The sequence below is a fragment of the Osmerus eperlanus genome, chromosome 1 (genome assembly GCF_963692335.1).
Source record: "Osmerus eperlanus chromosome 1, fOsmEpe2.1, whole genome shotgun sequence".
In the NCBI taxonomy this organism is placed as follows: domain Eukaryota; kingdom Metazoa; phylum Chordata; class Actinopteri; order Osmeriformes; family Osmeridae; genus Osmerus; species Osmerus eperlanus.
Genome location: NC_085018.1, coordinates 20,439,167 through 20,464,025, shown reverse-complemented (window position 1 = coordinate 20,464,025; position 24,859 = coordinate 20,439,167). Strand labels below are relative to the sequence as shown.

General features: G+C 40.5%; 3 protein-coding genes across 7 annotated transcripts; 1 reads left to right on the top strand and 2 right to left on the bottom strand.

The window, feature by feature from the left end:
- Window positions 1-1,590: 1,590 nt before the first annotated feature.
- Window positions 1,591-12,069, bottom strand: myhb (myosin, heavy chain b). The gene is made up of 39 exons (XM_062469425.1): window positions 11,859-12,069; window positions 11,622-11,765; window positions 11,378-11,534; window positions 11,261-11,288; window positions 11,059-11,173; window positions 10,879-10,971; window positions 10,729-10,792; window positions 10,529-10,627; window positions 10,345-10,448; window positions 10,068-10,206; window positions 9,546-9,664; window positions 9,278-9,427; window positions 9,003-9,173; window positions 8,602-8,908; window positions 8,418-8,494; window positions 8,215-8,302; window positions 7,985-8,102; window positions 7,756-7,879; window positions 7,518-7,654; window positions 7,168-7,423; window positions 6,697-6,939; window positions 6,434-6,610; window positions 6,164-6,309; window positions 5,950-6,040; window positions 5,449-5,838; window positions 5,233-5,359; window positions 4,986-5,104; window positions 4,658-4,854; window positions 4,388-4,571; window positions 4,139-4,304; window positions 3,916-4,040; window positions 3,518-3,826; window positions 3,228-3,431; window positions 2,997-3,122; window positions 2,702-2,872; window positions 2,488-2,592; window positions 2,282-2,377; window positions 1,957-2,088; window positions 1,591-1,712 (listed from the first exon to the last, which is right to left on the bottom strand). The coding sequence occupies exons 1-39, from the start codon at window positions 12,060-12,062 to the stop codon at window positions 1,692-1,694; spliced, it is 5,823 nt and encodes a 1,940-aa protein (XP_062325409.1). The 5' UTR covers window positions 12,063-12,069; the 3' UTR covers window positions 1,591-1,691.
- Window positions 12,070-14,669: 2,600 nt separating this feature from the next.
- On the top strand, window positions 14,670-19,422 carry p4htmb (prolyl 4-hydroxylase, transmembrane b). 5 transcript variants are annotated; one of them, XM_062469388.1, is made up of 10 exons: window positions 14,674-14,889; window positions 15,299-15,649; window positions 15,748-15,829; window positions 16,338-16,528; window positions 16,626-16,722; window positions 16,860-17,022; window positions 17,174-17,359; window positions 18,031-18,121; window positions 18,260-18,383; window positions 18,585-19,422. In XM_062469388.1, the coding sequence occupies exons 1-10, from the start codon at window positions 14,887-14,889 to the stop codon at window positions 18,791-18,793; spliced, it is 1,497 nt and encodes a 498-aa protein (XP_062325372.1). In that variant the 5' UTR covers window positions 14,674-14,886; the 3' UTR covers window positions 18,794-19,422. The 5 variants fall into 5 exon arrangements, with proteins under 5 accessions (XP_062325398.1, XP_062325372.1, XP_062325389.1 ...); XM_062469405.1 differs by having other exon boundaries at window positions 14,674-14,933; XM_062469396.1 differs by having other exon boundaries at window positions 14,674-15,006.
- Window positions 19,423-19,717: 295 nt separating this feature from the next.
- slc26a6l (solute carrier family 26 member 6, like) lies at window positions 19,718-24,498 on the bottom strand. Its single transcript, XM_062476328.1, has 19 exons — window positions 24,362-24,498; window positions 24,100-24,239; window positions 23,885-23,995; window positions 23,536-23,711; window positions 23,258-23,422; window positions 23,010-23,162; window positions 22,724-22,806; window positions 22,427-22,574; window positions 22,159-22,272; window positions 21,965-22,042; window positions 21,755-21,850; window positions 21,524-21,630; window positions 21,298-21,367; window positions 21,124-21,216; window positions 20,843-20,953; window positions 20,255-20,668; window positions 20,113-20,167; window positions 19,864-20,009; window positions 19,718-19,774 (listed from the first exon to the last, which is right to left on the bottom strand). The coding sequence occupies exons 1-19, from the start codon at window positions 24,496-24,498 to the stop codon at window positions 19,748-19,750; spliced, it is 2,424 nt and encodes an 807-aa protein (XP_062332312.1). The 3' UTR covers window positions 19,718-19,747.
- Between the last annotated feature and the right edge of the window lie 361 nt (window positions 24,499-24,859).

Sequence of the window (24,859 nt, the reverse complement as noted above, 5' to 3'; positions counted from 1 at the left end):
AATGTAAAATAATCCCCCATTGTTAGACACGGAATCCTAAGAGAACAGGTGCATGCAACATAGTTTCCAATTTAGTCAGAAGAACTAACAGTCTAGTCTTGTCTCAAAGGGGAAGGTTTATTCATAGACCACGTTTAATAATGGTGTTGGTTCAGTGTATCTTGATGAATGAACTAGAGACAAGACTGACTTTGCAGCTTGACCTTCTCTCTAGTGTCAGTGTACATGATGTACGGTAGGTCTCAATATTTTCCCCAGGTAAGTTGACACTGAACTGGACTAGATGCTGTGTGGGGGGTGTCAGAGTCTAAATTCTGAGGAGGTCACACATGATAAAAAAGTAATATAACCTCAATAAAAACCTGATACTTGATCTTCTATCCTTTGGTACATTCTTATTTGGGTGAATTACATATATAGCTGTCTGTCTCAGCCAATTCTCTCAGAGCCTAGCTATCTGTCACTTGAGCTTTGAGCCTTTAAACAACCTTTGATATAAAAGTGTCTTGCCCTTTACTCTGGCGCTCTTTTCTTCTCTTTGGCAATGCACTTTAAGTCACACTTTTACTTTTAATTCAAGGAAACTTACATTAATACACATACGTCCTTAAAATGTGTTAAATTCTTTTGTTACACTACAGCCAACAATCAGCCTACTTAACATACATATTTGCTTTTGAAATACTATACCTGTCTATGGTAAATCATCCATGGATTTGCTTGTCGGACGTATATATCATAAAGTAAGTGGACAGAAGACATTTCATGCAACAATTGTTAGATTAATATTTTACATTTAAACATACAAAAATAATTGAAGTTAGATCAATAGATCAAAGGTGTTTGGTATCAAGAAAGAACATGTTGTGTTATTGTTCTGGAAGATGCTCTATTCAGTATGCACTCTGGGCTTCTCCGCTACTATTTTACGGGCGAGGCCTAAATCAGGCATGGCACTCGGGCAGCGCGTGTCATTCCGCTCATCAACTACACCTGTGTTATCCTGCTTCAAGCTCATTGGATACGCGTACTCACTACCGGTTGTTGTATTATTGTGCTGCTGCCACTCTCCACCATCCCCCTCTCGCCCGTTTTGTCTGTATGTTACTGTCCATCAGGTTTATACTCTATTTGCTCCCTGCCTCATATTTTATGTATGTTGCTCGCTAATGGTAAAGGCAGGGAGTTCTTACCCTACATCCACTCCGCCAAAGTCAAACCTATTTCAATGTTTATGGTAATCAATAAATGCTCGAATCAAATCACTTGAGTGTCTGGACTGAAATTGTGTGTTTATTTATTTTATGCATGCTATTGTGCCCCATACGTTAGCTAGCAATGCTAAGAATGCTAAAAATATCAACTTGAAATATAGAGTATATGCTGTATAAAATGTCAATGTGACAAATCACCTTCTCTAATTAACTGACACTTTCAGGAGTGTGTGTGGGGCGGGACAGCAGAGAGAGAGAGAGAAAGAGCAGCTGTCCATGGAATGGAGAGCTGTTCAGGAAATAATTTCAATTTGTTTGCAAATACATGTTTTAAATATTGATGACTTTCATTTTAGTACAATAAAAGGAGACTAGGTATTTATAGCTTCCAGATTTATTTATAGTTTAATATGCAAGAACAACAACCAAAAATCATATTTTATGATCTCTTGGTACTGTTACTCGTGACTTCATTGTTCATTCCTCAGCCTCTTTCCCCTATAAGTGAATTAAAAAGAAGAACAAAACTTGTCGTCAAAGATCAAAACTTTTCTCGTCTTTTCTTTGCATTCTGAAATATAAGTCTAGATTGTTTAATTGATACACTGTATCTATTCTACCATCTTCAAAGTGATCAGTTAAATATAAAAGATTTTGTGAGCACTTTTTATCTTGATATTTTCACTAAAATACTGTAACACATTCATGGTGTCTTTGGAAATAAATGGCATTTTCCCTTTACCTTTCCAATTTCACGGCTCTTGGCTCTCATCTTGTTGACCTGGGACTCAGCGATGTCAGCACGCTCCTGAGCTTCCTCCAGCTCATGCTGCACCTTCCTGTACCTGGACAGGTGAGTGTTGGCTTGCTCTTCCTGTTGGAGACATAAAACAACAAGTTTGTAAGAGGTATATCCTATAATTTAGGATGACTTTCAATCTGTAGTACTGTCAATTACATATGAGTGTATGAGATGACAATCAATCACAAAACATTTTGGACAAGACGATGTAAACAATTATCACTGCAAAGTTTTTATGACTAAAAAACTTATGGAGATTACTCACAGCTTCCTCAGACTGCCTCTTGTATGCTTTTACTTTCAGCTGCAGCTTGTCCACCAGATCCTGAAGTCTGGTCACATTCTTTTTGTCCTCTTCGGTCTGTAGTGTTTACAGCAGATATATATATATTACATATCCTTGCTCATGATCCTCGAAGTACATTCTAATCCTCCTGTTTTTCATTCTCAATAGTTTTTGTTTGACTTTACCTGATAGCTGAGCTCCTTCACTCTCCTCTCATATTTACGGACGCCTTTAACAGCATCAGCTCCACGTCTCTGCTCAGATTCAACTTCAGATTCCAGTTCACGGACCTTAAATATTGAAATTACAATCTTAGCCAATAAAATCAATCTACAGTGTGGTATTTCAGCATTGACAATATGATTTGAGATACTTATTATGCCCACTGAATGTACATACCCTAGCCTCCAGTTTCTGGAGTTGTTTCTTTCCACCCTTCATGGCCAGATTCTCAGCCTCATCCAGACGGTGCTGCAGGTCCTTGACTGTGACCTCCAGGTTCTTCTTCATCCTCTCCAGATGACTACTGGTGTCCTGTTCCTTCTTCAGTTCCTCTGCCATCATGGCAGCCTGTAATGTTATTTTGTTTTGTATATTTAATGTGCATGTAAAAAGGCCAACTCTATGGATACTATTATATATAATAAATTACTATATACATTATTATCATATACACAGAGAAATGTAAACTTACATCAGTGATGGCTTTCTTGGCCTTCTCCTCTGCATTTCTTGCCTCTTGGACGATATCTTCTATTTCACCTTGAACCTGGGCAAGGTCGACCTCCAGCTTCTTCTTGGTGTTAATGAGACTTGTATTCTGATTAAATTAAGATCAAGCAATAATACATGAAAACTACATTGTTTCTCACCCCATCTATTACTATAGTATAAAAATAAAACCATATTTCTTTTGTTTAACTACCTGAGAATGAAGCAGTCCCACACGCTCACTAGCATCAACCAGCTCCTGCTCAGCCACTTTGCGGCTTCTCTCTGTCTGCTCCAGGGCAGCCCTCAGCTCTTCAATCTCAGCCAGCATCAGAATGTTCCTGCGCTCGACCATGGCAACCTGCTCCTTCATGTCTTCCTGTCCTCTCAAAGCTTCATCAAGGTGCAGTTGGGCATCCTGATGTCAAAATCATTTACATTATAGACTTTTATCCCACAGTGGACCTTCCACAGTGTATATAGCCTACAATGAATGTACTTCACCTTGAGATGTCCCTGGACATTCCTCAATTGTTTCTGAGATTCAGCAGCTTGACGGTTGGCATGGCTCAGCTGGACCTCCATCTCATTGAGGTCTCCCTCCATTTTCTTCTTCACTCTCAGAGCATCATTCCTGCTCCTGATCTCTGAGTCTAGTGTGCTCTGCATGGAGTCAATCACTCTCTGGCTGTTCCTCTTGATCTGCTCAATCTCTTCATCCTTCTCAGCCAGCTTCCTGTCAACTTCACCTTTAACCTGTGTGAGCTCCAGCTGGACACGAAGAATCTTGGATTCTTCATGCTCCAGTGTAGCCTTTCCAATGAAAACAATAATTATGTTAACTGAGTCTCCATGAACTGAATAACTATGTCTTTAATTTTACAGGTCAATTTTGTGAATACCTCTGCCTCCTCCAAAGCTGTCTGGAATTCTGCCTTCTCAGTCTCCACAGTCTTCTTTCCTTTTTCTAGTTCATGGATGGTCTTTCCAGTTTCACCAATTTGTTCAGTGAGGTCAGAGATCTCCTCTGTTTAAATGAAAAGCACATTTATAAATAGAAGATACACTTCTATTTATACACACACATTTTTATATAACATTTGTATCCCAACCCATTTCTCATACGTTGAAGGTTCTTGTTTTCTCTCTTAAGTGTCTCCAGGTGGTCTAGGGCTTCTTCATAGGAGTTTTTCAACTTGAACATCTCCGTGCTGAGGGAGCGAGCCTCTTTCAGAGACCCCTCCAGTTCTGCCTGAGCCTCCTCGAACTTCTGCTTCCACTCTGCTATAACCTGAAAGCATGATGACATAAGTAAACAAATTATTTCTGTTTCAATGTTCCACATTACATCCTGTACTCGTGTCAAACTCTTACTTTGTCAAAGTTTCTCTGTTTCTTATCAAGAGCTGCAGCCAGACCATTAGCTCTCTCTACATCAATCATGAGGTCCTCCACTTCACCCTGCAGTCTCTGCTTGGTCTTCTCCAGAGAGCTACACTTAGAATTCACAGCCTCAATAGATTCCTCTGCATCCTGAAGACGCTGGGCCAGCTTTTTCCTATATATTTTAAATAAACTTGTGTATTAATAATGGATACATTTACATGATAAACAGATTGATAAACACTATGTAATTGGAATTACTTGGCCTCCTCAAGCTCCTCGGTGCGCTGGATGGCATCAGTCTCATATTTGGATCTCCACTGAGCCACCTCACTGTTGGCCTTAGACATGCCACGCTGCAGCTCAGCCTTGGCCTCCTGCTCCTCCTCAAACTGCTCTCTGAGCAGGTCACAGTCATGGCGCGCTGATTGCATTGAATGAGCCAGGGCGTTCTTTGCCTTTCATTCAGAAACAACATGTATAAAATTTTTAAATGAAATGGACAAATATTTGCTGTTGCTGTTTACAGTATAAATTATTATGATGAAAAGAATTACATAATAATTGATAGAAAGAGAGATTTTAGTACCTTAACCTCCTCTTCAATTTGTCTCTTGAGCTCCTCAATCTGCTGAGTGTAGGCTTGTTTACCCCTGGTCAACTGGGAGACAAGAGATTCTCTCTCCTCCAGTTGACGGCTAAATTCACCTGATCACACAGATAGATAAGAAAATGGTTTTTGATAATGGATTGATGCTAATAATGTAATATAATGTGTGTGTCAATATATATATATATCCCACCAAACCTGATAACTTGGTAGAATTTGTACTTACCATTCTCAGTCAAAAGCCTTGCTCTTTGCACACTCAAGTCATTGACTTGACGTACATGTTCGTCATTTTTGGTTTTCAATTCGCTTAGCTGATCCTCAAGGGTGCGGCACATTTTCTCAAGGTTACCCTGTCACCAATTGAACGTTTTAACACAATTTTATGATCTAATTTTTTTAATGTAAAAACATTTATGTAATGCCTAAACCCGGCTTTTACCTTTGATTTAGCAATAGCCTCCATATTGCTGGAGAGGTCATCAATCTCCATCTTGTATTCACTCTTCTCCTTCTCCAACTTCTGCTTCACACGCTGAAGGCTGTCGATCTGCTCTCCCAGTTCGGCCACACTGTCGGCCTGCTTCTTGCGAAGTGCAGCAGCTGTTGATTCATGCTGCAGGGTGGACTCTTCAAGATCACGCCGCAGCTTCTGGAACTCAGCCTCACGCTTCTTGTTCATCTCAATCTGAACAGATGTTGCACCTCCAGCTTCTTCAAGTCTCTCACTGATCTCCTCAAGTTCCCTCGAGAGATCAGACCTCTGCTTCTCCACCTTGGCCCTGGCAGCACGATCAGCCTCAATTTCCTCTTCAAGCTCCTCAATGCGGGCCTAAAATAAAAAGTTACAAACACAGATTATGTATTGCGTACATGCATATAAATAGTTTATTTCAGGGAAAGCCATTTGTAGAATTTTTATTTGTGTAATTGTTAGATCCACCTGGAGTTCCTTGATTTTCTTCTGAAGCTGAGCTCCAAGAACCTGTTCATCCTCAATCTTACTGAGTAGTTGACTTGTCTCAAAGTCTTTTCTATTTTGGTAGTAAAAAACAGGCAATACAGTAAGAACAATTAATTATTTTGGGGATGTAATATACAATTCAGTATAAACAAATGCCATACTCTGCCATACTGATCATTATTTAGTTATTTACTTTTTAATCTTCTCCTCTGACTGTTGTTTGTCATTCTCCAGATCCATTAAGGATTCCTGAGCAAGTTTCAGATCTCCCTCAAGCTTCCTCTTAGCTCTCTCAAGGTCCATGCGGAGCTTCTTCTCTTGCTCCAACGAACCTTCCAGCTAGTGCATTGAGAATATAAATGATGAGTTACAGTGTGCTGAGCAGAAGTGCTTTAAATGAAACATTTTACATAATTTAATATATTTAACAACAACAATAGCAAGTGAATCCAATGTAACTCACATCATCCACTTGCTGCTCCAGCTTGGTCTTCGCTTTGGTCAGAGTGTTGACTTTGTCTTCCTCTGCCTGGAGATCATCAAGAGTCTGCTGATGGGCCTCTTGGAGGGCTTTCTTCTCCTTGGTTAACTTGATAATGGTCTCATCTTGTGATGTCATCTCTTCAGTCAAATTTTTGACCTACAAATTAAAAAAAAACACAATTTATATATTTTTTGTCATACAGGTTCGATCACCAGTAAATTAAATACTAAAATATCATTAACCTTATTTTCAGTGGCATGTTTCTCCTTCTCCACTTTAGCCAAAGTGAGCTCTAAATCATCAATGTCTTTTTTCAGCTCAGAACATTCATCCTCCAGCTTCCTCTTCTTGGCTGTCAGCTCAGCATTCATCTCCTCCTCATCCTCCAGCCTCTCGGTTGTCTCTTTGAGTTTGGCCTCGAGCTGGATCTTACTCTTAATGAGCCCTTCACACCTCTCCTCAGCATCGGAAAGGTTCTCGTTTTCCTATAGAAAACATTTGCATTACACCTTCACTACTAATCAATATCACAGGGTCTGAATACATTGGAGCAAACTTGGTCAAACTGAAGTGTAACATTGATCAATAAAATATTTTCATAATATTCTTGTGTGCCTTAACATCAGAATTTAAGAAGAGGACCAGTTCACTAAATGTTTATTTAACACATCCGTTTTCGAATTATCTATTGGGTTTTTACAGTATTAACTTACAGATTGAACTTGTAACAGCAGATCATTCTTTTCCTGCAGCAGAGAAACCATCTTCTCTTCAAGTTCCTTCTTCTTGGCCAGTGCCTTAGCAAGATCCTCCTTTGTTTTTTCAAAGGTCTCCTTCATCTGGGCCATTTCCTTTTCAGTCTCAGCACTCTTCAGAAGAGGCTTGATCTTGAAGTACAGCTTCATCCATGGCCATGTTTTGACATTCATGAATGAGCGAATATTGTATTGAATGGCAAAAATTGATTCTCTGGGGGGGGGAAGGGTAATCTGTTTACTCTATAAAATTGCTAAGTATTTCATTTCATAAGATTTTTCATCTTAATGACAATTAACCACTGTACCTCCTTTCCATCATCTTGACAAATTCTTTCCTCATGAGATAACCTCGGCAGAGAGCCTGAGTCATGGTCACCAGAGTTGCCAGCTTCTCATCTCTCATCTCCTCCAGGATACCCAACAGACCAGCTTTGAAAAACACCTGTTGGCAAATAACAACAAAAGTTATCTTAGAAAAATGTTAGATCTGAAACACTTTTGTGTCACCTTCATCTTCAATATTTACGGCATGCAGAGCTTCACCTTTGTGTGCCCAAATTTGTACTGAGTGTGGTCAATTTTGATAGACCCTAAGAGCTTCTCTGAAGCCTTCTTGTTGTCAATGAACTGTCCTTCAGGGATGACACTGGCATTCAGTACTTTGTATCTGAAATGAGTTACATAACAATGTTTTGGTTTTGAAATATCTATGTTGAATCGTGGTGTAAATCTCCTTTCCAGATGAGTAAACAGTTGATAGTACAATAATTACCTCTGCTTGAAGTCACCATAAAGGATTCTGCTGGGGAAGCCCTTCCTACAGATTCTGATGCCTTCAAGCACACCATTACACCTCAGCTGGTGGATGACCAGGAAGTTCTCCATCAGACCTATAATAAATAACTCATCAAATAAATCATGACAAACATTGCAATGTATAGAGACCTAATGGATTTGACAGTAAGTATACTTTTAATTCTCTCTTGATCTATAAATGCCCACCTGGTGTCTTAGATTCATTTGGAATCAAGCAACGCACAAAGTGAGGGTGAGTGCTCCTTAGATTAGTCATCAGCTTGCCCAAGTTTTCCTTTAAAGGGAACATGATTTATTCGGAATGTGTTGAATTAGCAAATTTTTAAGTTGTGTATTTTCATGACAAGGGCTTGTATCGTGAGTAAAATTATGAAATAAATCCACCTTACCCTGAACAGAGCAGACACAGTCTGGAAGGAACCACCCTTCTTCTTTCCACCACCAGCCTTCTTGCCTTTTGCAGCATCTGTGCACAAATTACACTTTTAAGCCTAGTATGCATTTGTTATCTTAAACAAGAGACAATTTATTAATCATGAACAAATTGCTATGAATAAACTTAAGCGTGAATACCATCGTCTGATGAATGAGTTGCATACAGCAGAGCCAACAGTTTGACTGAAGACTTCTGGTAGAGCTGAACAACAGAGTCATTCAAGGGGTCCTTGTTTTTGTCCAACCAGCCTGTGATATTGTAGTCCACAGTGCCAGCATAGTGCACCAGAGCAAAGTGGGCTTCTGCCTTGCCCTTGCCAGGTTTGGGTTTCTCAAAAGCCTTGGTTTTACCAATATGCTGGTCATACAACTTGTTCTTGAAGGTAGTGTCTGATGCCTTGGGGAACATGCACTCCTCTTCAAGGATGGAGAAGATGCCCATTGGCTGTTGATGTATAATTATAGATCATGTAAACCACTAAACCTGAAAACAGACATGTATGGTCTTGTAATGTTGACTTTGTAGCAATCTCACCAACCTTTTCGATGAGCTCAATGCAGGCAGCCAAGTCCATACCAAAGTCAATGAACTCCCAATCAATCCCTTCTTTCTTGTACTCCTCTTGCTCCAGTACAAACATATGGTGGTTGAAAAACTGTTGCAATTTCTCATTGGTAAAGTTGATGCATAGCTGTTCCAAGCTGTTGTACTAGATTTGAGAAAAATATGACGTGTATTTATTGTTAGTGTGTGAGTAGATTAACAATGATGAACAAAGTACTGACTAAGGACTAACTGAAACATCAGACTAACATCGAAGATCTCAAATCCAGCGATGTCCAGCACACCAATGAAGAACTGTCTGGGCTGCTTTGTGTCCAGCATCTCATTGATACGAACAACCATCCACAAGAACATCTTCTCGTAGACAGACTTACAAAGGGCCATAGTTGAGTTGTTCACCTAAATGAAAAAGATTACACAGATATTTATACATCAGAATGTAGAAAGTAGAATGAGTGATCTTTAGCCGTTATCATTTGAATGTTTAGACAAGCATGTGGAGGTATTTATGCTCTACCTGCGGCACAGTCTGTCCCTTGGTCACCATCTCATTTCCAACCTTGACTCTGGGGTAACACAGAGCTTTAAGCATGTCTGCAGAGTTCAGGCCCATGAGGTAGGCGATTTTATCAGCCTCTAATGAGGAGAAAAAGCACAGATTTAGAGTTCACAGTTTTTTAGTAAAAATAGAAAAACGTGTTCTTTTTAAACATGTGGTGTAAGCTAAGGCGAGGCGAGGCAGGTTTTCCTCCTCAGCTTATTTTGTGAAACCACTCTCAATCAAACCCAAGCTTAAGGGAAAGCATGAATTGGGGGCACTGTTTCTCTTTTTTCATATTTTTTTATTCTGTTACCTATTGCAGCTTTAATTAATGTTAATTAATGTGTATTGTATCTAAATAGTATAGGTAATGTCTGTAGCTATATTTTACTTCATGAAAAAATCATGTCTCTTTGGACATGAACTGACAATATAAATAACAATATCGGTCATGCCCTGAAAGGCTTTGGCATAAAGATCTTAAATTTAAACTCATACCCTCATTGCCATCAGGCTCAGCCTGCTCCTCACGCTGCTTTTGTTTGAACTTCATACTCCCATGATGCATCACAGCACCTGTTAATTTATAGATGCCCAATTTCTCTTCTGCATTGAAGCCCAATATATCAATAGCAGTCTGTGGAAAATGAAAAAGACTGATAAAGCGTAAACACAGCAAAGTTTAATGTTTTTTGTTAATGTATCATTGAAGTTGAATAGAGAAAAATATATTAATGGCTAATAACATTGTTATCACTACAGTTGTTATACTTACGTCAGTGGCAATAAACTCCTCCACATCATCAATACTCTTGACTGTGATTTCACCCTGACTGATCATAGGATAGTCAAAGGGGTTGGTGGTGATCAGGAGAGCCTCTGGACAAGAATAAGTTACTGTAAATACAAGCTCTTTTAAACTCAATTTTCGAGATTTCCTGTCCTGTCAACCATCTCACCAAGAAGTTCTGGCTTGTGGCCTGTCATTAGCTGATAGAAGATGTGGTAGCTCCTCTCAGCTGACAACTGGAATGTTACTCTAGACTTCTCCAGCAGGTCTATGAAATAAGGTTTTGTGTAAACAGATTTTTGCTTTACATACAGTATATCATTTTGTCATTATACAACTGCACATTGTTCATTGATCAGAGAGACTTACATGTTTCAATATCAGCAGAAGCCAACTTTCCAGTGGTTCCAAAATGGATTCTGATGAATTTACCCTAAATATTGCATACAATATGAATTATATTATAACCATCACAACATATAGTTTCTTAACTTCAAGATTTGGATTATAAAAACTTACAAAGCGGGAGGAGTTGTCATTCCTCACAGTCTTGGCGTTACCATATGCTTCCAGCAAAGGGTTGGCTGCAATGATTTGATCTTCCAGCGACCCCTAAAGATGACACAAATTGACATTACCTACATAGATTATGTAAATATCTCCATGCATTTCAATAACTTTTTATTTATTTTGTCACACCTTGATTTTGCCAGCTGCAGGCTCCACTTTCTTCTGTCCTCCAGCCACTGCGATTGTCGCAAAGTACTGGATAACACGTTTGGTGTTTACAGTCTTTCCGGCACCAGATTCTCCACTGGATAGGACATGAATTATTTTAAATATCATGTTAAAAGGCAGCTGAAACATTAACAACCGAAATTACTTTTTGATTCATACTTACGTGATCAGAATTGACTGGTTTTCACGGTCTAGATAAAGAAAGGTAAATACAAGTTAGGTGTTTTTAATTGTCATACTTATAATTATATTATTACATCAAACATTGGGGATGGTTTACCAGTGAGCATGGACTGATAGGCATTATCAGAGATGGAGAAGATGTGAGGAGGAGCCTCAATCCTCTTTTTGCCTCTGTAGGCTGTTACAACCGCAGAGTCATACACTGGGAGCCACTTGTAGGGGTTCACAGTGACGCAGAAGAGCCCAGAGTAGGTCTGAGAAAGACACAGAGATTGGCTTTGAACAACAGTCAACATACATTTATTTCATCGATGGCCACATGAACCTTTTGTGGAACTCACATAGATCATCCATGCTGCATAACGCTCTTTGAGGTTATACAGCACAGCAGGCTCGTTGAGGTGGGTCATCATGGCCATGTCCTCAATCTTATCATACTTTGGAGGGTTCATGGGGTGGATATCATCCTCTTTCACAGTGATGGTCTAAAATAAGAATAATAATAAAAAAACCTTACAATACCAACACGTGAACATAATGTGAACATTATATGCTCACTATCTAAATTGTCGACTTACTTTTCCACAAAGAGTTTTAACAGTGGCTTTGCCACCTTCTCTGCTTTGAAGCACCCCTTTGAGATACATTTCACTAGGCTCAACCACAAAGTAAGCTGATTTGGCATCAAAAGGAGTGTTTTGGGCCTCAATCCTCTCCTTTGCTGGCTTCCGGAGGAATAGGGCCGCTGGGCCAAAGACCTCCATCTCTGCATCCGAACTCATGATGGCCCTTGACAATAGACAACAGACACTTTAATTTGAAAGCAAATACAATACAATTCTATGGATATGTATAAAACATGTTTTTACTAGTCCCATTGAACACCATCATGCACTCCAAAATGTGGGTCATTCCATCCCTCCACATCACTCCACATGTGATCATTAAATGTTAAACACATCAATCAAATATTTGCATGTAAAAAAAATGTTTGATGTTGATTATTACCTTCTTTATGGCCAAGTAATGCAGTTGGTATTGGATGTTGAACTACTGCATAAAAGTCAATACAATGTCAATACAAATCTTGCCAAATTATTATATTGTGAATCTACAATATTGTGCTGACTGCATGTATAATATTAGTCATACTATAGGTGTTTGCACAATCAAGTAAAAATAATACAAAGGACAATGAAACGACAATGAATGCTACTAGTTACAAAGATAAATCTCCTTGGTCAGTGGGAATATCACAAGAAGTCTTACTCACCGTTGCAGCGTGCCTGCTCTGTTCTAGGAGGAGTCTTAGCCTTCTTCTTATATAGAGACATTTCTGTTCACTCAGCATTCAGCTTTCCTGTTTTGGTCATGTAATTCATCTTCTTTTGGTCATGTATGTCTCCCCCCCATCTCAACTGAATATCACCACTGATGTCATACTCTCCTCTGGAAACAACAAGCATTGACAACATCGACTTGAGCCTCAGGGAACAATGCCAAGCCATTTATAGATTTGGCTTAAGGGATGTTAAGATAAAACACTCCAGAGCTTTGGGGAAAAAAACAGTTTGACCTTGTCAATTGCATATTATTATTTTTTCTAAATGTCATGTAGATTGATGAAAATGTCTCTATGTTCAAGTTCAAGTCTTTTATTGTCAGATGCACAGAACAACACAGGGTCAGACTGGGCAGTGAAATTCTTTGGACAAGACAACGCAAAGCAACCTGGCATAACATGACATATATGTTGAAACTCATAAATATACAATGCCCAGAGTGTGAATCTGAAAAGGCAAGTCTGAGTCTTCAAAATGACCTTGATGGATGACATTGTTTCAAGTATTTTCTAAGCATTTGAACAAGAGATCAGTTGATGCTAATTTAAGACCTATTATGCTTCTGCGCCCCATATTTCTTCCAAGGAAAGATGACACTATTTCCAAAAGGGGTCTGAGTGTTAAAAGTATTCTCTTGTGGCCCTCTGTGTGATGATGTTACAATAAAAATGTGATACTCAATATCTTAGGCTTGTCTTTATGATCTTATTTGGACTTAAAATAAATATAGCCTCTTGCCCATTAATGCCCAAGCACTATAGAGATTGTTGACAAATGCATATAGACTCAACTGTTAAGTATTTGACATACCTTTCAGCATCTAGCTATATACTGTAGCATCCGAAACACAAACTTCAAAACTGGGTGAATGCTTTTGTGTGGCATTAAGCTTCTGAACCTAACAATGGACCTAACTGTTGTCTTTTCTCCAGAATGTTATTTTGAAATTATTTAATGTAACTGTAATGATGTTATACTTCTCTTATAAATGGAAACTCCAAGAAACCCATATAATGCTTTGAGGTCCAGGTCCATCAATAGAGGATGTGTAAGTGTGATTAAGTGTAATTTAGAATATACTTTCTATATATCTATTATCTAATATCTATTAATTAATGGTGTTGCAGGGTATTTGGTACAGTCTGTTCCTTTAGAAGTATGAATGGATTGTATTTATTAATGGAACTTAGATGATACTTTTACTGAAAGTGACGGTGACAAACTGCTGCAACTCGCTAGATGTCATTAAAGCACTTAAGGGAGCAGCTGGTGTTCTCTTGGATGCAAACACAGATTGAGCCCACTGCATCATATCTAACACTTTGTGGTAGGCTACATATTTGATCTGTTAAAGGGATTTAACCTTTGGTTGATCTGTGTAAATCCATTCTACCTAAAATATCTTAATTTCAAATTCTGTTTTTTTTCCGTTCACTTAATTTGCGTTCATCATACGTGTTTAACAAAACCACGCAAGCCAAACACTTCAAAGATAACATCAGCGCCACAGTAAGCACACTTGTAAAGATAGGTAACCTGCATAACTACCACGGCAAGGCCATGTCTAGAACTTCTGGTGAAGTTAAAAACGTGACTTTTATTAATCAGAATCTGACTGATCTGTATGTCTGCATGTATGATAGCCTGCAGCTACACCTGGATGAGAGGGGCCTGAGGAGAGAGGTCTGCAGTTGGACACTTCTCAGAGAAGTGAGATGGTTCAATTTTTACCTCTTTGGGGGGGGGGTATAAGTCTTAATTATGGGGGTCAAACCCCCCACCCCCAACCCCCTCAGTAATTCGAACACTGCTCGCACAGAAAGTCGCATTGCCTCTATCTCAATCTACTCAGATCAATTGAAAATGTATTGATATTTTTCAATAGCTCTGAATCTACCACCGACCTAATAATAAGGGAATCTAGGCTTCTTGTTCGAGCGGCATCCATGCTTTTTTCTTCTTGTCCATTTGGGATACACCCAAGAGGCCACCAGAGGTCAGCATTGTACGAGTTTGCTGAAGTTGTCTGCTTGCTGTCAGCGCGATAGTTTGAGGTGGCTACGCGATGCTGCGTAGTAGGGCAAAACATGAGATAGTGTTGTCTTCGAAAGCGGCTCTGAGATTTTCTGTCAGGAATTTTGCGTCGTATATTAATCTATACAGATATATTGAAATATAATTACTTTTGCTGGCGATCGTTACAAGTTTTAAAATGACCTGTCTCCTATATTTTGGAAGTCTGCGCAGTCCTGTCTGAAACTGCATGGTAAACAAGAGACGCTTGGTGCTGCGGTTATCTGCATTGCCGTGGTACTGTAGTCAGAGTGTGCTGTGTGATGATGTGATGTGATGAGTCTGCGTTGGAACCAGCTAGCTAGCTAAAGTAAGCTTGCAGGCACAATGCCGTCTCTTTAACCCAACAATTGAATGTGTAGCAGAGATACACTTTGCTTGTTTTGTCGGCTTGCTATCCAATGACTTATTGAGATAGCTAGCTAGCCAAACTAGCTTCGGCAGAGGCTGAGTGAGTTAAACTGTGTCCAGTCATGCGGTAACTTTGAGCCCTCCTCATTCAGCAAGACAACACTGACTTGCAGGGATGAGGGAAGTCCTTATTGTGGTACTTACACATGATCAGAATGGCTATTGATTTCTTTCTGTTTCATCTTATCAAGTTAAAGATGATTGAGTCTCAAGGAAGCGGGGACGATGAAGCCACTGAGACTGCTCCACCGCCAAGTCCAACCGTTCCTCCCCGTCCACGCCAGCGAAACCCCTTGCAAAAGAGTAGCGTATGCTCCCGATCGTACTTCATGGTGGTGATGGTATTTTTTCATGTATACATCATTAATGTCATAGCCCTACTTCTTTACGTGCACTATAACAATGGCCCAGGAGAAATGGTCGTTCCGACTCGGAATGCGGCAAGCGGGACCAATAATCATAAACTCCCGGAGTCTCAGGTTCAGCAACCTGGATCAGAGTTTTTACATCACATGTATCTTCCACGGATTGAAGGGATAAGGGTGAGACATTGTTGTGAAAGTTGAACTTGGATTTTTGTCACAGCTCCAGAAATGTATAATTTATTGCACCTTTATTATGGATGCCTTATATATCTCAGGTTGGACATGTCCAGAAAGTTTCACTGCTGCCAAACAAAGTCCATGAGATGCGAACACTGAGCCTTAAACCACTGCTGTTTGGTAAGAGTTGTTTTTCCACATATCTCACCTTGGCATTGTAGTCTTGTTCAACAAAGCCAATAATTAAATGGAAATATCAGTATGGGCCTATGTGAGTTGGGCATGAGGACAGTGCAGGTTCTAACCATTTCAACTGGATGGGGCCAGTTGTATTGTTAGAGGAGCCAGTTACATTCAACATTATTGTTGTCATATAGTTTCCTTCACTACATTGCATAAAGATCATGTTTTTAATTATTTCACAATTTATTTACATGTCCCTTACATTTTCACATTAGCATGACATAATCAGTATCAGTCACACCAACTGTGTTCTACCCAAAAAGATCATGATCCCAAAAAATTATAATGTAATTATTAATAATGACTATAATTATTTCAAACTCTTCATGAAGAGTGTGGGGGGTGACTCTTAACCCCCCACCCCCTGAACCCCCCACCCTGCATGGCGTCGTACTGGATTCAGTTCTTCCTCACTCTCCACTTTCTCATCCTTGGTTGTGTGCAGAAATTCCAAACTTCTTGTCTGAAGAGGAGTGTCGTGTGGTGATGCAACTTGCTCAGCTGAAAGGCCTAATGGAGAGCCAGGTGATGGTGCCAGAGGGCCAGGAGGAACTGACAGAGCAGCTCAACCTCAGCGCAGAGGAGATCTTCAACCTCCTGGATCTGAATCAGGATGGTCAGCTGCAACTCCAGGAGGTATTGTGTTTGTTCATTTACATTTTATTACATAAAAAAATTAAATAAATGTGAGAAACCATAACCACTCTTTCATTTATTTCTGGTCTTCACACAGATATTGACCCATTCACGGGTGCGGGATGGGATCTGGCTAACACCAGAGAATCTGCGTGAGATTTATACTGGACTTAAAGCTGACAAGGACAATAATGGTAAGACACCGCACATGTTAATGGAAGCATTCCAGCTCTTAAACTTAGAATGAGGATTTCTCAGTCACCATGTATAAACTATTTGAAAAACGACCACATTCAGAAGGGTTGCGTTGATGCCTCCCTTTGTTGCGTAGGTTTGCTGAGCCTGGAAGAGTTCAGGCAACTGAGCAGTGATGCATTCCAGCGTTTCCTGCAGCAGCGTGGGCTGAAGAGCAGCCAGTTGGTGAGGAACAGCAGACACACCTGGCTGTACCAAGGTCAGGGGGCACACCAGGTCCTCCAAGATCTCAAGAAAAGGTGAAAAACCCACACAAAACACAGTGTGACTCCTATAAAGAGAATATGCATATTACTCACTGACATGGGTGTGCATGACGTTTACTGTTACGTTTTAACAACCAAGATACATATAATCTGACGTTTTATTCCTCTTCCTCCCTCTGTGAAGGGTAACACGTCTCACTCGGCTTCCCCCTGCACTGGTGGATCTGAGTGAGCCCCTCCAGGTGGTGCGATATGAGCAGGGGGGTCACTACCATGCCCATCACGACAGTGGACCTGTCTATCCAGAAACCGCCTGCACTCATACCCGCCTTGCAGCCAACACATCCACTCCTTTTGAGACCTCATGCAGGTGAGAGGGGTTTAAGACGATGACAGGTTTGAGTCTTTTTTGACTACTTCAACTTTGACTGCATCCGACTTGCTAGGCCTCCATACAGTACGTGAATGGAGGGAGTCAGGTGGCTGAGCGGTTAGGGAATCGGGCTAGTAATCTGAAGGTTGCCAGTTTGATTCCTGGCTGTGTCAAATGACGTTGTGTCCCCGAGGCAAGGCACTTCACCCTACTTGCCTCGGGGGGAATGTCCCTGTACTTACTGTAAGTCACTCTGGATAAGAGCGTCTGCTAAATGTAAATGTGAATGTGTCTGTCTGGGATTGTTTGTGACTTTAAGGAACATCCATATGACTCCTGAAACTCCTTATTGTGATCATGCAGAATAATTTGTGGAATTCATGTACAAAACATACAGTTGATCCTCTGTTTTGACTGACTTTGCGTGCTGCCACCTGCATGTAAGCTGGTGGACAACAGGTGCCTAGAGGTCATGGTCAGGGTGCAGGGTGAAAATCTTATGTTGAGATAAAATCTTGTTATAGCATCTGAATTTTCTCTTGTGAAAAAGGTTTCTAGTTCATTTGGATGGGCCTCGATGCTTAAGTGTCCATTTTGTGGGGTTATTTGTCTGTGCGTGTGTGTGTGTCTGCGTGTTTGTACGAATCAAATCTGTGTTGTACACCCAGGTACATCACAGTTCTCTTCTACTTGAACTCTGTTGAGGGAGGCGGGGAGACCGCATTCCCTGTGGCAGACAACAGGACCTATGATGAAGTGGTGCGTAATTTTGTACACGTGTGTCTGTATGAGTGTGTACATAGTGTTCATGTCAGTGGTATATCATATGTGCATGAGTGTTTGTCTGTATTAGGAGTATATCTTTTTGTGCCCTACTGTACAGTGTTTGTGTTTTAGTCTCTGATCCAGAATGATGTGGACCTTCTGGACACCAGAAAAAACTGTGACAAGAGTAATCTGAGGGTGACACCTACGAAAGGGACAGCAGTGTTCTGGTACAACTACCTTTCTGACGGAAGAGGTATAATCCTCCATCCTGCGCTTTAGGGAACTTGTACTGTATGCATAAAACACACAGTACCAATTAAACACCTCTGGTGTTTCAGAGTGTCGTTTGAAAACGTATTTTTAACTACATGTACTGGCCCGTAGGGTCTATATTCGGTGTCACTCACATTAGATGGCACAAGTACATTGTAACTGTACTTCATTTTCCTCCTAGGATGGGTGGGGGAGCAGGATGAATACTCTCTACATGGTGGCTGTGTGGTCACCCGTGGCACTAAGTGGGTCGCCAATAACTGGATCAACATTGATCCAGACTACCAGCGCCAGGCTCGCTTCCAGCAGCTGGTGTCACAGCTGGAGAATGAGGACGAGGGGGCGGAGTCAAGCCCTGAACGGCACACTGATACACACCAGGACTTGTAGCCTAGAAACCAAAAAAGAAAGACTATTTCCTGGCCCGTCATTCCTAAAACTTCCCTACCTCCACTACTACATAACTTGTCCTGTGCACAACTTGTATCATTACACCCCTTGCGACCAGTAAATATGTAAACATTCAGGGACTGAGGTCACTTTGGGTTTATGCAATTGTAAAGATAATTGTTCTTTTGATTTTAATGTATGGGTTGTGTTACCTTATGTTTATGGTTTCTGAGTGATTATTCCATACCATTTTTACATGAATGCACAATGTCCCTCCCTACTTACATTTGGGAAGGGGAGGTTGATAATTAATGTCTTGATAAATATTGCATGTGTGAGCTGCACAAGTAGCAAAAATATTCATGGTACTGTTCTAGTGTAATTACCTTGAAGTGAATTGTTTAATCACCAAAAGTTGTTTAAGCACTAGTTTTGTCATAGCACTGTAAATGGCATTGCTTTATTTATTTTATTTATTACCTATTTTTAAACATTACGTAAAGTACTTTAACCAGCATTGAATGTGCAGTATATTTATTGTTTACCAGTATATTGTGTACCTTGTTTGTTTGAAAATGCACTGAATCACTTTCCTGTGTTACAAATAAAGTATTCTTAATTTTCTGATAGTCAGAGAAATGTCTTGTTGAAGTGTAGTTATGAAGGAAAATGTGACAATCATACTAATACATTTTAACAGTTTACTTTTGACATTGACTTCAACGACCTAAAGTAAACATTTTAACATTAATGCGGAAATACTTTGTAGTACAACATAGTTAGGATCCTGCCCTAAGAATTGTCATCACTTGAAACTATAACTCTCCTACTCAATTTACATTTTCCGAGTGGTGAAATCATCATACATGAAGTATGCAAAATATATTTTACAATAAATAACGGTCATGTGACAATGTCCTTCCACACATCCATATTGCATGCAGGTCAGAATCTTCATAGTTTTGTGCTGCTCTGCATATTCTGCAATGAGAGAGGTAAATAGGTTATACAGTATGATTTAACCATGTTGGATATTTGCAGAATGTGTGTATTTGAAGGAAATCACACACCACTGAATCCTCGTATCTGGACAATGGTGATGCTCCATGATGATCTAGACAGTGCAACACTGCATCGTGGATTGTGGCAAACAGAAGTCCTTTGGTGATGGACTTAGAGAAGAATCCCCCCTGCTCCAGCTGCTCCACAACAGAGGCTGCACAGAAAAGGTAGTTAGAAGCACAAGATGGGTACAGTTCCAAATGATTAGCTCATAATGAACTTACAGTGAATGATCTACAAAATAAATATTCTCTTACCCTGACACCCAGCCATGTAGACATCAACATCAATCTCACCAAAGTCACGGAATATCTGTCAACAGACAAGACATAGGTGTGAGATCTTGTCTAGTCTAATGGTATGCTTCTAAACTCCACTCTACTTTTATCTCTTACTCACATTTTGCATGGTCTTGATAGCCACTGTGTCTATGAAGTTGGATGCTGAGAGGTCCAGTATAATGGAGTGAATATCCCAAGACCACTTTCCCAGAGAGCCCAGAGAGACTCTCTCCAGGTCACGGCTCAGGGTATCCTCACTACTGGAGCCCAGAGTTGTGGTGTCCCCGTCCTGCAGTTCAGACACTGACCCCAGAGTTGTGGTGTCTGGATCCCCGCTTTTGAGGTATTCCCAGCTGCAGTGGCTCTCAGGTGTCAGAGGTGTAGTGGGCATGACAAACACAGTGCCATTTCCCCGCCCTCGATACTGCTGTTGGGACTCTGCATCCACATTTGTGTCCGTCCATTGAGCCACCTCTTCCTCCACTGAAAACACTGGCCCTATAGCACCCTGTTTAGCTGCTATCACCTTAACCTGCAGAACACAAGGGTGTGACTGACTATAAAGATAACACTGTCATCCACTTTCAAACAATAACCTACTGTAGGTTTGACTAAAACATGTTGTTGCAAGTTATCCCATACCACACATAGTAATTTGCAAAGTGCAGGTTCCAGTAAATGTTTGGTACAGAACACAGTATCTCACCTGTTTCTTGGCTTCACGTTGAGCTCTTCTCTCAGCTCTCTTCTGTCTACGTCTCTGCTTAGCTTCTTGTCTCCTCTTGTAGATTACAATCTTGCTGATGTCCAGTCCGCTCTAAATATATACAGGCACAATTGTTGGGTGTAGTTTGAATCACATAATCCACATTTGAGACTGTGACAATGAAGTAAGTTCAAGGTATTGAAAGATTGTTTGGAGTTTGGGAGAAGGGGTTTATAAATGAACAATCTGAGGGTTTTGTGATAGTTTTATAATAATACAACCTTTTGTTTGAGAGCCTCCAGGTAAAGTTCAGCATTGGCAAAGTACACCGTGGCAGACGAGCGGAAGATTGTGATTCCAGTTACTTCTCTCACCTGGCACAGAACAAAAACAACCTTGTTTAATCTTCCTGGTGTAGTACACCAAGTGTCACAATTCATGTCCACTGATCTCACCTCTCTGTTGGTCTCCATATCCAAGTACAGCTCTGTTCCTGGAACATGCCCCAGAACAGAATACCTTGGACTGAAAGTTGATTTATAATTAGAATGCTTACCATAATGTGATCAAGAATAGTCTACCAAACAGTGATGCACATGTCAATTTATGATTTTGCTTTCTCTCTATTCTCACAGGATCATTGAAATGAGTGTGATGTGTAGCTTTGAAGAAATCTCTTACAGTTGGGTTCTTAAGATCACTGTTAGTAAAGCAAAGGCAATGGAAAAAGCAAGGCCCATGTCAAGATTGAACAGCATTGTGGCTGTCCAGGTGAATAACCATAGCACCTGGGAAAAAGGCAAAGTGTACTTGTCATTGTTTAATTATATGACTTCACTTTAATTACATCATGTCTCAGGTAAAGTTTGTGAAACAGTGTCAAATGTGTACAAAATTGTGTAATCATCTCACCAGATCAACTTTGTTCGTCTTCCAGAGAGTTATAATGTCATAATATTGCTTAAACATGCTCTTTAGGTTTACTAAGACTAAAGCTGCAAGTGTTGCCTGAAAAAAAAATAAACACATGGGTCCATCAGTAACATTCTCTTCCACCATATTTATATCAACAGACTTGCAAAACAAGTCCTCTTCAAGCACACAGAGTAACTAAGATAGTACCTTGGGCAGTTCTTGGAAGAGTGGTCCAAGTTTCAGTATGGTTACCAGTACTATAACAGAAGAGACTAATCCAGCAATCTGCAGAAAAGATACACTTGGTATAAAAAGGAACACTAAATGTCAATTTTGTCTTTACACATTTTACGTTCAAAATAACTGACTGTGTGACTATGGTGTTCTTCTTTTGTTCTTACCTGTGTTTTACCTCCAGTGCTGTCCTGGATGAGACTGCGTGACATAGAGGCGGAGACAGAGAAGCATTGGAAGAAGGCTCCTATTCCATTACTGAGACCTAACGCCACCAGTTCCTTCAACAGGGAGAGAGCATAGACAACACAGCCAGGCGTTGACACAAACTACTCTCCTCTACAGAATGGTATGATATGCTATAGTATGATAAAACATGTTAGGATACCGTCTGGTGTAGTGTGTTGTGGAGGGGTGTTGTGAGATCATGGTCACCTGGTTGCTGTCCACTTTGTAGCCGTGTTTTATAGCAAACGTCTTCCCTAGTGAGATGGAGATGGCATATCCCACCATCGCCATGGCAAAAGCATCCACAACAACCTCTCCAAAAAGGCTGTAATCTGGTATGCTTGGTGGACTGAGGCTGTAATGAACAAAGGATGGTAAAAGGGTTGTGGTAAAGGTATGATGTCATTCACACACAGACAAAAACATTTGCACACCTGTAAGCGCACACACACATACACTTATGTGTAAAATATGTCGAACTAAACCATTACTCTGTGTACTCACCCGCTAGGAATTTCACCCACTACTGAGACAGTGTAGTTGCCATTTAAGTTGGTATTGGATGATATCAACGTTGCCACCACAATCTAAACACAACACACTTCTCTCAGAACAAACAGAAAACTTGAAGAATTTGACAATCATTTGGCGAAGGAAAGTTAAGACCTAGTTAATCATATGCAGAGTGTACCTACTTATTAGTCATTAATACCATGTATCTGCTGTTTGTGACTGAAAGGTGTTTGCTGACATAGCTGAATTGCACAAGGAGACAGAAATAAAGACTGACTGCTATGAGTTCCACTGGGATGGGTACAGGAAGTCTTGGGCCGAGCAGGGAGTGGAGCTCCTTGGCAGCGATGAGAAACACGATGGATACAGCACTGACCAGTAGAGTGGGAAGGTGGGTCTGAGGTAGCAGGGAGCACACATCCACCAGAGTCTATGGGCGAGAGACATTCATGATCACAACACTTGCATTTACATCAATTGTAAATTTGCCCATGTATTCATTTGCTTTTAGTTTAAATTACTCACGTAAACCAGTGAGAAGGGCCCTACGTGACGTGTCGCTGACACCCCAATTAAGCTCTTAATTTGTGCAACTACCGCATGAAAAGCAGCTGCAGTTGTGTAGGCCCGCACCAATGGCTCGGACAAGTAGGTCCCCACAAAGCCAAACTTCACTAAACCCAGTACCACCTAGAAAAAGACAAAAAGAATTTACTGCCATTACCTTTACCAGAACAATTGTATCACTTGGTGTGATTGTTTCTGTAAGCGTGAACTGATTGAGAGCTGTTCTGTTGACAGACCTGTATAAGTCCTCCCAAGAGAGTGACTGTAGCTGCTACCTGAACCCTATAGGCGTCCCGGGCAGTGATGTCCACCTCCGCACTAACGTTGGTACCATTCATGATCAAGAAATTCATGTCTGGAGCTAATCTCTCTGTCACACTGCCCACCATAATGCTGACCACTGTAAATGTGCCTGGAAAGAAACCAAAAAGGAGTTATTCAACTATCTACAGGTGCTTTAAAATGCATGTGGATTTTTAGTATAAACTGTTACCTCATATAGTGAACCGTATAATAAACCAATGTTTTAATTTAATTCTATATGAAAAAAAACAATAAGTACTTATTATTATTTTGTCCTCTTACCAATTGAGTTATGACGGGATGTCCCAAAGAATAAGTAGACCAAAGTAGGATAAAGCGATGAATAAAGTCCAAACACTGGGGGCAAGGAGGCCAGTAGCGCATATGCCATCCCTGTAACATTGAAGTACATGCTGTAGAAACATGAACTGTCCCACCACAGTGTAGGTGAATCTAAATGATTTTATTGTATTAGTCCATTTTGATCTGGATTTTACCTTGAGGTAGATGCATGATGCCCACACTGATACCAGAGATGAGGTCAGCCATGCCATAATCAAAGATAGAGTATCTGGGCAGCCAGTAAAGTATAGGCAGACAGCCCACCACAGCTCTCTTCAGTTTGGTTGTTGTGCATCTGAAGGGGTTGGAAGAGCCAGGGACAAACATAAAACATGCTGATTTAGGAAAAGACAGATAAAAAAAGAGAAGATTAAAATGCTCATCTTTATGAAATATTGCACCCTTTGTTTGCCTTACCTAAAATTGTTTTTCAGGCGCTCAGTCAGGGAAGGATTAATGTTAGAGTAGTCAATCCTCTGAGCCAACTCCTCCAATCTCTCTTCATCGATGATGCCCCTCTGAACTCTGTATCTCATTTCTCTCTGCCCAGCCATACCAAGTTATCCAAACGAGCGTTTTCTGTATGTGTTCTGAGAAGCAAGATGTTATTTCTTCTTTCACTGTCCAAGTACCCCCTTTGGCTCTTGCTCCTCTAAAATGGGTTACACAAAGTGTATCTCAGAGGTTTGGATATCACTGTCTGCACTGTCCGTCTGGAAACAGCAGTCACCACTACCACGCTGTCTGTCTTCATCTTTTATGTGTGTGTTTCTATGTGTGTGTGATTGAAGGCGAGCAGGATGCATTATCTAATGTCTAACCACAGTAGGGTAACACAGGAAGTTACAGGGGACATTTGGGGGGGGGGGAAGCAACCTCATCGTGGAATATGTCGTCGTCGTTACGACTCATTAG

Bases quoted from the DNA above. Each gene is read 5' to 3' on its own strand.
- myhb (XM_062469425.1), bottom strand. From the start codon at position 12,062: ATGAGTTCGGATGCAGAGATGGAGGTCTTTGGCCCAGCGGCCCTATTC. The intron at 8,103-8,214 runs GTGGGCATTTAT...TATTTATTATAG, and splicing joins AAATGAATCTAAGACACCAG to GTCTGATGGAGAACTTCCTG. The intron at 5,360-5,448 runs GTAAAAGCCGGG...AATTGGTGACAG, and splicing joins AGGCTATTGCTAAATCAAAG to GGTAACCTTGAGAAAATGTG.
- p4htmb (XM_062469380.1), top strand. From the start codon at position 15,254: ATGATCAGAATGGCTATTGATTTCTTTCTGTTTCATCTTATCAAGTTA. The intron at 15,650-15,747 runs GTGAGACATTGT...TATATATCTCAG, and splicing joins CACGGATTGAAGGGATAAGG to GTTGGACATGTCCAGAAAGT. The intron at 16,529-16,625 runs GTATTGTGTTTG...GTCTTCACACAG, and splicing joins GTCAGCTGCAACTCCAGGAG to ATATTGACCCATTCACGGGT.
- slc26a6l (XM_062476328.1), bottom strand. From the start codon at position 24,498: ATGGCTGGGCAGAGAGAAATGAGATACAGAGTTCAGAGGGGCATCATC. The intron at 20,168-20,254 runs GTGAGTAAGAGA...GTCTGTTGACAG, and splicing joins CTATCAAGACCATGCAAAAT to ATATTCCGTGACTTTGGTGA. The intron at 19,775-19,863 runs GTGTGTGATTTC...CTCTCATTGCAG, and splicing joins CCAGATACGAGGATTCAGTG to AATATGCAGAGCAGCACAAA.